Source organism: Heteronotia binoei, chromosome 21 (assembly GCF_032191835.1).
Source record: "Heteronotia binoei isolate CCM8104 ecotype False Entrance Well chromosome 21, APGP_CSIRO_Hbin_v1, whole genome shotgun sequence".
NCBI classification, from domain to species: Eukaryota; Metazoa; Chordata; class Lepidosauria; order Squamata; family Gekkonidae; genus Heteronotia; species Heteronotia binoei.
This window is the reverse complement of record NC_083243.1, coordinates 484,737-496,441: the sequence shown is the minus strand read 5'-3', so window position 1 is coordinate 496,441 and position 11,705 is coordinate 484,737. Positions and strand designations below refer to the sequence as shown.

Here is an 11,705-nt window from a genome sequence, read left to right as displayed (position 1 = left end):
GAGTCCGCTTGCGGAGAGGGCGGGATATAAATGTAAAGTAATAAATAAATAATAAATAAATAAACAAAGATAAACATACTCCTATACATTCCACCATCATAAATTATGGTTGTTTTGTAATTTATGATGGTGGAATTTATAGGAGTATGTTTATCTTTGTTGACTTTGTATAATTCAATAATAGCAGCTGGTTTTCACGGTGGGTTATGTACCTTCATTTGTGGGGACCGGGCAGGGTGCCCCCAAGAGGTGAGAGGGGGCAGGGCCTTCTTTGGAACCCTTCCTGAGAGTCCCCCCCACTCCCAGCTCCTCAGGAGGCAAAGGAGGCTCTTTCTTTTCAGATGCAGTTTCGGGATCCACCCTCTGGTGTCCTCTCTAGGGCTGCCAGACAGACAGGCTCCGGAGATGCAGCGAGAAGAGCAGATCTCTGCTGGGACAGAAATAAGAGCTGCCTGAAGTGGGCGGATGCTGGTTCGGCTTGAGGGGCCACTGCTGACCAGAAGGAGACCAGGCCTGGCTGTCCGGGGAGTGGAGTCTCCAGTCACGCTTGGAGGGAGGGGTGGGGTGCAAAGAGCTGCCCATTCCAAAGCCCCTGCCTTGCCATTCCTGCACCCAGGGCTCTCTGCACCTCACACGCCTCTCTGCTGCCCACTTGATTTACCTCGATCATTTCTAGGATGAACTTCAGAAAGACGGGGGCACACTTGGCTACATTGTTTAGTGGGTCACCCTTTCCCCCTCCCCTTATAACTGAACCCGGTGTGCCAGGGAATAGGCTCACACTTTAAAACACAGTTCAAAAAGGCAGCAAACGTAGTATAAATGATTTAATGAGAGATGCAAATCATTTAGCAACATTGGTTTGAAGTCCGCCGTGGGGGGTCGCAGACTCCAAGGACATCATGGTTGCCTGAAGGCCACCCCTCTCCCCCCCCAAGACCTTCAGGCTGGTCTTCCGTGAGTTCCCCACTGGGAATGCAGCCCTGGAGTCTGGTGTGGACTGGGACTACTGGGAGACCCTGGGGGGCCCTTCCCTCTCAGCACCATTTTCATGCTCTAAACTGCCTGAGTGCCATCAAGAGAGGGGTTGGGGGGGGATTTGCAAGGCGTGTTGCCCCCTTGATTGTGGGCGCCCTTGAGCAGGTCATGTAGAGGGACAGCGTTTCCCGGTGCCTTCGCTTTCATTTCCTGTTGCCATGGTCACTTCCTCTTGTCAAGCTGACATGAATTTCTTATTCTTAAAGTTATATAACTGGACTTGCAGACAGTATTCTGGGGAGGGGGGAAGGGTGTAAATCCCAGTGCCAAAAACCACCTTGCACAACGTTTCTGTTTGCCCCACAATGGAGCAGGAAGTGCATGTGTGCCAACAACACCCCCCCCCCCCCGCTGCCTACAAGGCCCAGCCCCCCACAGCCATGGGAGAGAGGCTGCTCCAAGGCACAGAGGGCCAGGGCCTCCATGCCGGGACAAAGAACCTCCAAATCTGGGGAGGAACGTGGATAAAGAGAATTTGATACACCCCCACCTTGTGTGTGTGTGGGGCAGGGGGTCCTCAGAGAGGCAGTTCTGCTTCTGTATTAATACTGTTTTATTGGACTGATGCTGGGGGGTGTTGACTTTGGAAAGGTGACTCACAGCTTTTAAAAGAAATGCAAGAGCACAGGCGACACCACGGCTGCAGCTGGCTCTACCCAGTGAACCCCCCCCCCCCAGCACCTCCAGGAACCTAAGGAATTGGGCTGCCCACCCCCAAGCCCCGCCCAGCTGTAGAGGTGAAGTGCGCAGACTGGGAGAACCAGGTTTGTTTCCCCACCCCTACACATGCAGCCTCTGGTGTGACCTTGGGCCAGTCACAAGTTCTCTCAGAGCTGTTCTTCTCAAGAGCAGTTTGTCAGCGCTCTCTCAGCCCCACCTACCTCGCAGGGTATCTGTTGTGGGGAGGGGGAGGCGAAAGGAGATTGTGAGCCGCTCTGAGACTCCTTCGGGTTGCGAAGGGCGGGGTACAGCCCATCTCTCCTCCTCCTTCTTCCAGGGCCCCCCACATTCACCCTCTGCAGGCTTGGCCTTGCCTCTCCCCATGCAGCAGAGAGGACCAAACTGAGCACCCCTCCGCCCTGCGAGTTCTCCAAGCAGCTGTGTCAAGGGCGATGCCCGGGGGGCTGGTGGGAACACTGGCGGATTGTGTTTATGGAATATTTTATTTTACACAACATAACAACACAGAGGTGTTGGTTCTGTACAGCAGTTGCCTGAAAACAAAGGCCTGGCCATTGTCACTGGAAAGGAAATGGGGGGGGGGAGAGGGAGGGAGGGAGAGACAGAGAGAGAGAGAGAGACAGAGAGAGTCGGGTCACTTAGAAAACTGTATAATACTGATTGATCCATTAAGTGGCCGTTGGTTGGAGTGGAGGGCAGAGCAATCCCCTTTATCTAAAAAGGCTCTTTTCCTGCCCCGTGCTGGGGGCCGCGTTCTGCTACTGTGGAATCAGGATGCCAGTCCTAGAGGAGGAGAAGGCATGGGTGTTATTTCATGCTGTTCCCCTCTAAACATATATATTTATTTCTTTTTTTCTTTTTAAAAAAGGAGCTTTTTCAAATGCTCAGCCTTCCGTTGCTGCATGGCACAAAACAAAACCCCAACAGAAACGGGGGAGGTGCCGGTCGGGCTCCCTGGCACCGCTCGGCACGGACACGAGAGCAGCCGGAGGTGCCCGCTGCCCAGGAGGCTACGCGAGTTCTTAGACAGCGTTTGGTAGGTGGGCTTCGTTGTACTTTTTGAGATTAAAAAACCAGAAGGCCCGAGGAGCGGCTCACACGGTGCTCTCCAATATCCACTCAGAACTGGGAGAATTTGCTTTGCCACCATCCACACCGGAGCCCTCCAGCATCCCATTCATAGACAAGCTCCGCTTGCACCAGAACCCCCCGGGGACCGGGGAGCTCAGGGGACAGTGGTATTCCATCACTTCTCCATGCAGGGAGTACCTGCGCTTGGCCCGGGAGGGGTTGGCTGGCAGGGTGAGGAACTTACTTGGCTTGGCTTGTGCTCTTTTGTACACGGGGGCGCCCTTGGGCCAGTCCGAGGGCCGGACGGCCACCTGCAGGGCCGTGGAGTTGTTGCGGTTAGTGTTCTGGGCCTCCAGGCTGGAGGCGGCACCTTCGCTAGGGGGCTCGCTGCCCAGCGGTTTGGGCATGGGTTTCCTCTTCAGCTTCTGGGAAGCAGAAGGACCGGGAGTCCACGCCTGAGGCAGAGTGGAGGTAGCGGTGCAAGAGTCTTGGGTGGCCGAGGCGTCCGACGGCTGCATCGCCCCCTCGCTGCTGACCTTGCAGCACTGCAGGCTCTCCTCGTGCCCCACGGCCTGCTTGGAGCCAGAGAGGGGCACGGCGGCTCCGCTGCACCCCTGGCCTTGGGCCCCGTTGGTCTGGGAGTAGACGTTGCTGACCTTGGTGACCTTGGGGTGCCCGCCGCTGTTGCACACCTTGTAGCGGATCATGAGGATGATGATGAAGACCAGCACGGAGGCCACGATGATGCCCCCGATGATGATGATCATGGTGCCCCCCAGGAACTGGGACTGCATGAAGTGGCAGCGCACGTAATCCTGCTCCGTCGTGAACTGGATGCAGCCCACCACCCGCGTGGCCGTCAGCGAGGTGATGCCGTCGTCGTAGATCGCCAAGACGCACAAGTCGTACGTGGTCCCCGCGGCCAGGTTGTTGACCAGGAAGGCTTTGCTCGTGGGAGGGATCATTCTGGCGGGGGACACAGAGAGGAGGGTTAGTGGGGAGGGGGCTGAAGGGCCAGTCCCACCCCCACCCCCACCCGGATGCCTTCTAATCAGAACAGGGCTTGCGACAGCTGAGCTCCGAGGGCTCCTCCCGGGGGCACACGACCCACAACCCCCTTTCCCTGCTGCCATCTGCTGCCCCTGGTGGTCAGGGCACACCCACCAGGGCAGGGGGGGCATCATGCCTGCTCTGGGAGCTGAAAGAGGGCTGCAGGGGACACGTTTCGGAGAGAGAGAGAGAGCTTCCTTGAAGGAAGACCACCCAGCAGTCTGTAGATCACTCTGGGAGGCAGGATGGTAGAGCATAGCTCAAGTCTCATCAGACATCTCAGAAGACAAGCAGGGTCAATACTTGGATGGGAGACCACCAAGGAAGACTTTGTAGAGGAAGGCCAATAGCATGAGACCTGTGCTCCATCACTTCCCTTGAAAACTCGGCACTTCTCTCCAGGGCTTTTTTTGTAGCAGGAGCTCCTTTGCATATTAGGCCACACACACCCCTGCTGTAGCCAATCGTCCTTGAGCTGACAGTAGGCTTTGTACGAAGAGCCCTGTCAGCTCTTGGAGGATTGGCTACACCAGGGGTGTGTGGCCTGATATGCAAAGGAGCACCTGCTACAGAAAAAGCCCCGTTTCTCTTTCTTTTGCCTTCACCACAGGTGCAAAGAATGTGGCCCCGCCCCCCCAGGACCTGCATTTGGGTCTCCAGCACCTCTTAGCAACAACCAACACAATTACCTTTCTTTCTTGGGGAGGGACGGTGGCTCAGTGGTAGAGCATCTGCTTGGGAAGCAGAAGGTCCCAGGTTCAATCCCTGGCATCTCCAAAAAAGGGTCCAGGCAAATAGGTGTGAAAAACATGAGCTTGAGACCCTGGAGAGCCGCTGCCAGTCTGAGAAGACAAGACTGACTTTGATGGACCAAGTGTCTGATTCAGTATAAGGCAGCTTCATATGTTCTAGCAACGCTGCAGGATCTGCACCTGGGGGGGGGGGGGACTTCCCCAACTCCCACCTTCTGCCCCCCCCCCTTCACTCCAGTGAGAGTCCAAGAGTGTGGTAGGAAGTGATGTCACACAGTGTTCACTGCTGGTTTTTACCAGAGAGATTAGGAAATTCCTAGAGCGTTGTGATGTCATTTCCAGGTAGAAGCAGAAATGTTATGTTGTGCTATGTTGCTCCACCCATTTTGGCATGTGGCCGAGGGGAAAGGCTCACAGCTTACTCATTCTTCTGGCTGCACAGGTTGAAAGACAGAGCCAGCCTGGCCTACTTCTCTGAAAGAGGGGGCAGGTGCCCCACAGGGGAACGGGGCTCGGAAGAGCACCACGTGGCCTACTGGAGAGCCCCTGAGGGCCCCAGCTGGAGCCTCTCCACCCCCACACTGCTCCTCCAAGGCCTCCCAACACAGCCTGCTTCAAGGGGAAAGGGAAACTGGTTCCAGCAGGGAACTCAGCCAGTGATGGAAGGACGCAAGAGGATGAGAGGTAGGGTTGCCAATCCCCAGGTGGGGGCAGGGGATCCCCCGGTTTGGAGCCCCCCCCCCCCGCTTCAGGGTCGTCAGAAAGCGGGGGGAGGGGAGGGAAATGTCTGCTGGGAACTCCATTATTCCCTATGCAGACTTATTCCCATAGGAAATAATGGAGAATTGATCTGGGGCTCAGGGGGTGGGGCTGGTGTTTGAGGTAGAGGCACCAAATTTCCAGTATAGCATCCAGTGTTGCTCCCCAAAATATCCCCAAAGTTTCAAAACAATTGGACCAGGGGGTCCAATTCTATGAGCCCAAAAGAAGGTGCCCCTATCCTTCATTATTTCCTATGGAAGGAAAGCATTGAAAAAGTGTACCGTCCCCTTAAATGTGATAGCCAGAACTCCTTTTGGAACTCAATGATGCTTGTCACACCCTTGCTCCTGGCTCCACCCCCAAAGTCTCCTGGCTCCACCCCAAGGTCTCCTAGCTCCACCCCCAAAGTCCCCAGATATTTCTTGAACTGGACTTGGCAACCCTAAGAGAGTCCAGATGCAAGAGGAGAGCCCAGAAGGGAAAGAGTGCTTTTTCAGCAGAATCTTCCCCCTTTTCATAAGCGTCAAGCACAAAGCCTCCTGCAAGACTATGCTGCGTTGCACATTAGGCTGGAAAAGAAATTATCCTGGGCCTAGTGAGGCCTACAAGCTCCAGAGAAGCCTGCCTAGGAGTTATTACAGAAAGCCTACATTACCCAGAATCCCCTCTGTCCCTCTGATTGGGTGGCTAGGTTTTGGAGGGAATACAGGCCCAGAGAGGGGTGGGGCCTGGGAGGAGAAGATAAAAGGGCCAGGCAAAGACAGGGAAGGGGGTTCTCTCTGGGAAAGGATGCAGGAGAGAGCCCTTCCCCAAGGAGGTGAGTTCTGGTATTAGAAGAAGAACTGCAGATTTATACCCCGCCCTTCTCTCTGAATCAGAGACTCAGAGCGGCTCACAATCTCCTTTATCTCCTCCCCCTACAACAGACACCCTGTGAGGTGGGTGGGGCTGAGAGAGCTCTCCCAGAAGCTGCCCTTTCAAGGACAACTCTGCCAGAGCTATGGCTGACCCAAGGCCATTTGAGCTGCTGCAAGTGGAGGAGTGGGAATCAAACCTGGTTCTCCCAGATAACAGTCCGCACACTTAACCACTACACCAAGCAGGGAATGTCTAGCTAAACACGTCAGGGCCTCTGCTTATTTACACCCACCTTTACTGTATATATACTTCACTGCTTTTACCCACTTATTATTTGAGCACTGTAAATGAACTGTTGTTGTTATACTGCTTGGTCCTCACATCTCCTTGGTCCCAATTAAGAGGTATTTACTAATAAGGAAGATAGGAGGGTGCTCTGGGCCCTCCATGCAGACTCTACCAGAGTGGGGGCAGCCGGCAGAAGGCCCTGCTAGGCCCCTAAGTGGTGACATGTGGTTATTTGTGTCAGTCATCCTTGGGTCTCAGTGGAGTGATGTGACAGGGTGTGACTTCACCAAATGCATGGATACAGTGCACATTTCCTCCCTAACAATAGCCCCAAGCCCCCCGCCCCCCTGGGCTTCTGCATCACAATTAAATTCGGGTTCCTTCCGAATTCTTCGCCCCGGGTGAACGCAACTCTGCTACCCCTGCTGTTACAGGTGCCATCCCTGGCCTGGCAACAAGGGGGAGGTGGTGGGGCATAGGGAAGTGCCACCAGTGAAAGTATGATGTCACTTCCAGGAAACCCGTGACATGTTGTCATGCCTTTCTGGGAATACCTGTAAACTGTAGTTTTACCACAGAGTTTCCAGCTATTCCTAGAGAGGTGCAAGGTCATTTCTGGGGAAAACTCTGAAAAGAAGTCACATCATAGTCTGAACAGCCCCACCCTTTCTTTATCATCTGTTATCACTCTGAGTGGCAGCAGGAAGGCAGGGGAGCCCCCCCCCCCCCGGACAAGGGCCTGGAAATGCTACCAGATGGGCAGAGGAAGGCAACTGACCCGTGTCCCCACGTTCAGTTCTTGAGGCGTTTCGACCTGGGAGGGAACCGCACCTTGGCCTCAGACAGAACATCCAGCAAGACACACCTCGGCTTTTCCAGCTCCTCACGGTCTCAGAGACTGGCCTGCTGCCAGAGTCAAACACCATTTCCTTCTCTCTTTCGTGGCTACCGACAATGTGTTGAAATGTCCTCAGTCCAAGGAGGGAGAACTGAACTAGAGCGAAATTGTGGCCCAGGGAGGAGAAAGACGTCTCTCCGCTTGGCCTCAGTCAGAAGGCCTGGGCCCGAGGAGCCAGCTGGATGCTTCAACAGCACTTCAGGCAACTTCCACTCAGGCTGGACGTGCACCTCCCCAGGACAGCCCAAACACCTTCCCTGCCTGCCCAGCCCTTCCCTCCATGAGTCATGCTTCTCTTGTCCCTTCCATTTGTCCTCTGCAATGTGCCCGGGCACAAGTTCCCTTCGATCCACAACCAGGACAACACAGGCCCAAAGCGAAGCACTGGACACACTCCCTGCAGAAGAGCCCTGCTGAATCAGACCAGCGAAAGCCCACCTTGCCCAGCAGCCTCCGCCATGCAGCAGCTAAGCAAGCGGGATGCGGAGGACATGGCTCTCCTGTGCCCTTGCCTCTTGGCACGTCCTGCCTCTGGAGCAAAAGGCCCCCTTGGCTCATGGTAGCCAGTCGCCTCCAAGGGCTGAGGGCTAGACAGGCGAGTCTCCCCGGCCCGACTCCAGACTGCATCCAAGGCACCACACACACACTGCCCGTCTCAAAATCTGACTGGCACAAATATTCAGCCTCCTCATAGGATGCAGCCCTGCTTGCCGCAAACCCAGCCCCTCCCCACACATCAGCAGAGATTCCAGTTATTCTCCAATTCAATCCCAGCCATGGACAGGGAGTCTCTCTCAGATGCCTCTGCAGCCCACCTGCTTCCTGAGTGAGGACCGCCCCCCCCCCCCCCCGCCATATCTCTGGGGCGGGCCCAGTCTGACCCCACTCAACCTAGCCAGCCAAGCAGCTCCCTGAAGTCAACAGTGGGCCAAGGAAGCAGCCGCCATCACAAACCACCCCCCTGGCTTAGGAACCTCCAGGAAACCTTTGGAATTACAACTGGGTGGCAGAGATCTTCATAAGAGCATAAGAGAAGCCGTTGGATCAGACCAATGGCACATCCAGTCCAACACTCTGGTCACACAGTGGCCAAAAAAACCAGGTGCCATCAGGAGGTCCATCAGTGAGGCCAGGACACCAGAAACCTTCCCACTGTGTGCCCCCAAGCACCAAGAATACAGAGCATCACTGCCCCAGACAGAAGAACATAAGAGGAGCCATGTTGGATTCGGCCAATGGCCCATCCAGTCCAACACTCTGGGTCACGCAGTGGCCAAAACCCCCAAGTGCTATCAGAAGGTCCATCAGTGGTGCCAGGACACTAGAAGCTCTCCCACTGTTGCCCCTCCTCTCAAGCACCAAGAATACAGAGCATCACTGCCCCAGACATAAGAACATAAGAGAAGCCCTGTTGGATCAGGCCAGTGGCCCCTCCAGTCCAACACTCTGTGTTGCACAATGGCCAAAAAAACCCAGGTTCCACCAGGACGTCCATCAGTGAGGCCAGGACACCAGAAGCCCTTCTACTGTGCCCCCCCAAGCACCAAGAATACAGAGCATCACTGCCCCAGAGAGTTCCAACAATACACTGTGGCTAATAGCCACTGATGGACTTCTCCAGATGTTTAGCCAATCCCCTCTTGAAGCTGTCTATGCTTGCAGCCACCATCACCTCCTGTGGCAGTGAATTCCACATGTTAATCACCCTTTGGGTGAAGAAGTACTTCCTTTTATCCGTTTTAACCTGTCTGCTCAGCAATTTCATCGAATGCCCACGAGTTCTTGTATTGTGAGAAAGGGAGAAAAGTACTTCTTTCTCTACTTTCTCCATCCCATGCATAATCTTGTCAACCTCTATCATGTCACCTCTCAGTTGATGTTTCACCAAGCTAAAGAGCCCCAAGCGTTTTAACCTTTCTTCATCCCCCCCCCCCCCCCCCGCAGGAGAAAATGGCTGTTTCGGAGCATAGACTCCATGGCCTTCTACCTTGCTGAAGTCCCCCCCTTCCCAAACCGTGTCTACCCCCAAGAAGTCTCCAGGACTTTCCCAGCCTGGTGTGGCCACCTCATGGAGTCTCTTGCACTCACACGTGCCGTCAACTCCGACCCGCCTTCTGGTGAGCCCAGCCCAGGGCCTTCGAGGCAAGTGAGAAGTAGAGGGGCTTTTGGGGAACCTCTTACCTGTAAACAAGGGAGTCATCATAAGTCCCATTGTACTGAATTTGGAACATTCGTATTCCAGGTATATTCCTTTGGAAATTGAACTTAAGCAGTGCAGTGGATGACGTGGCTTCTGCCACCACCACTTTCTTGTCCTGGCTAATTTTAGTTTCCCCATTGCTACTGCTGGCATTGGAGCCAGACTTGGTGGAAGTGGAGATGTCCGAAGAGCCAGGGTCTGGCTCGTGGATATGGTTCGTGCTGTTCAGTATGTGAGGCAGTTTTATGATGTGGAGGTCCACAGACTGCGTGGCTTCCCCCGCCGGGTTGGAAGCGATGCACGTGAAAGCCCCCGTGTCCTTCATGGTGGTGATGTGGATATCCAGCGTCCCATTGTCATACACCAAGGAGCGCGTGGCGTTGGAGATGAGCTTGCCTTCCGGGGAGATCCAGTGGATGGCAGGCTCTGGGTCGCCACGGGCTTTGCACCTCAGGATCGCTCTCTGGCCCTCCAGCACCCGGAGCTCGTGGGTGTGCCTCGTGATGAGGGGGGGCTCGCACAGGAACTCCTCCTCAGGGACCGACCAAAAATAGCGACCCGACAAGAGCGGGGGAGAAGCACAGGTCTCCAGGTCGTCCTCCCGGGACAGCCGCCTCAGCCACAGCAGCTCGCAGTTGCAGTGCAGCGGGTTCCCCCCAAAGCTCAGGGCAAAGGTGGAGGGGCTGATGATCCCTGAGGTGGCCAAGACTTGGGCCCGCTGGAAGAGCGGGTCCGGCGGCAGCTTCTGCAGCTTGTTGGAGGTGACATCCAGCCGGGTCATCTTGTGGAGGTGGGAGAAGGTCCCTTTGGGGATGCTGTCGATCATGTTGTGGTCCAGGCTGAGGGTGTGCAGGCTGACCATCTTCTCCACCGCGTCCCACGGGATGGTCTCCAGGTTGTTGTAGGACAGGTCCAGCTCCTCAAGAGCCAAGACGTCGTCGAAGGCCGTGGAGGAGATGGTGGTGAGCTGGTTGTTGTTCAAGATCAAGTGGTGCAGGTTGGAGAGGCCGCTGAGCACGTCGTGGGTGATCCTGGCCAGGCGGTTGCTGTTGAGGTGCAGGGCCCGCAGGTTGCGCAGGTCTGCAAAGGCATGAGGGGTGATGAAGCTGATGGTATTCCTCGAGAGCGTCAGGTCCACCAAGCTGGTCATGTTGGCAAAGTCTTTCCGCTTGATGTTGGTCACAAAGTTGTCCGCCAGCCGCAGCTCCACAGTCCTTCTGTCAATGTTGGGGGGGACAAAGAGGAGGCCTTTCTTGGCACAAAGTGTGGCAAGGTTTGGAGACAGGATCTGGCACACGCAACGCTTGGGGCAGATCTGGGCCTTCACCACTAAGCCAGTGAACAGCAGACACAAAAGCAGTTTTTCCATTGTAGAGCGGGGTCTGGATCCTGGAAGAGAGCAAAGGGGAGCATTAGGGAAAAGCTGCATGAAGGACGGCGGACTCGAAAGCACAGGCGGAAGGGAGAGGGGGGGCTTCACTGCTGCCCAGCAGTGGGATTTCAGACATCTCCCATCACCAGGGGCTGTTTTGCAGAAAAATAGGTGGTGGAGCTCATTAGAATAACTCATTAGCATATGCCCCCCCACAACCAGCCAAAAGCAACCCAATGCAAGAAAGGAGAACCCCGGGCAAATGAGGCCTGCTTGGGCTGGCTAAAAATCCAGCCAGCCCAAGCAGGCCTCACTCACCTGGGGCTCTCCTGAGCCGCCCCCCCACAGGGATTGTTTTGCAGCTGCACCTCCTATTCAATGGACAAGGTAGGTGGGGAGGAGGAGAAGGAACCCTCAGAAAGGTTCAGGAGCTGCGTTCTTGTGAGCTCCTGCGGAATCTGAGGCCTGCTCATCACAGAATGAAAGGAGGATATATCCAGGACCAAGTATGAAATTCAGTGAACTACACGATATACAGGGATGTTTAAGGATACTTGAACATATGAAGCTGCCTTCTACTGAATTAGACCCTCCTGGGTCCATCAAAGTCAGTCTTGTCTACTCAGACTGGCAGCGGCTCTCCAGCTGAGGTTTTTCATGCCTCCTTGCCTGGACCCTTTTGAGTTGGAGATGTCGGGGATTGAACCTGAGACCTTCTGCTTACCCAGCAGATGC

The 11,705-nt window shown here is 55.1% G+C and overlaps 1 protein-coding gene across 2 annotated transcripts in view; it reads right to left on the bottom strand.

Moving 5' to 3' along the window:
• Positions 1-2,184: 2,184 nt before the first annotated feature.
• The window catches only part of LRFN5 (leucine rich repeat and fibronectin type III domain containing 5), a 117,950-nt gene continuing 108,429 nt past the window's right edge, over positions 2,185-11,705 (bottom strand). The window contains exons 2-4 of one of the 2 annotated variants that reach the window (XM_060262319.1): positions 9,580-10,987; positions 3,035-3,756; positions 2,185-2,502 (exon numbers count right to left, since the gene is read on the bottom strand). In XM_060262319.1, coding sequence (XP_060118302.1) covers positions 2,489-2,502; positions 3,035-3,756; positions 9,580-10,967 — 2,124 coding nt within the window. In that variant the 5' untranslated portion in view covers positions 10,968-10,987 and the 3' untranslated portion in view covers positions 2,185-2,488. Of the gene's footprint in view, positions 2,503-2,813; positions 3,757-9,579; positions 10,988-11,705 lie in introns of those variants that run through there. The other variant, XM_060262318.1, reaches the window with a different exon arrangement.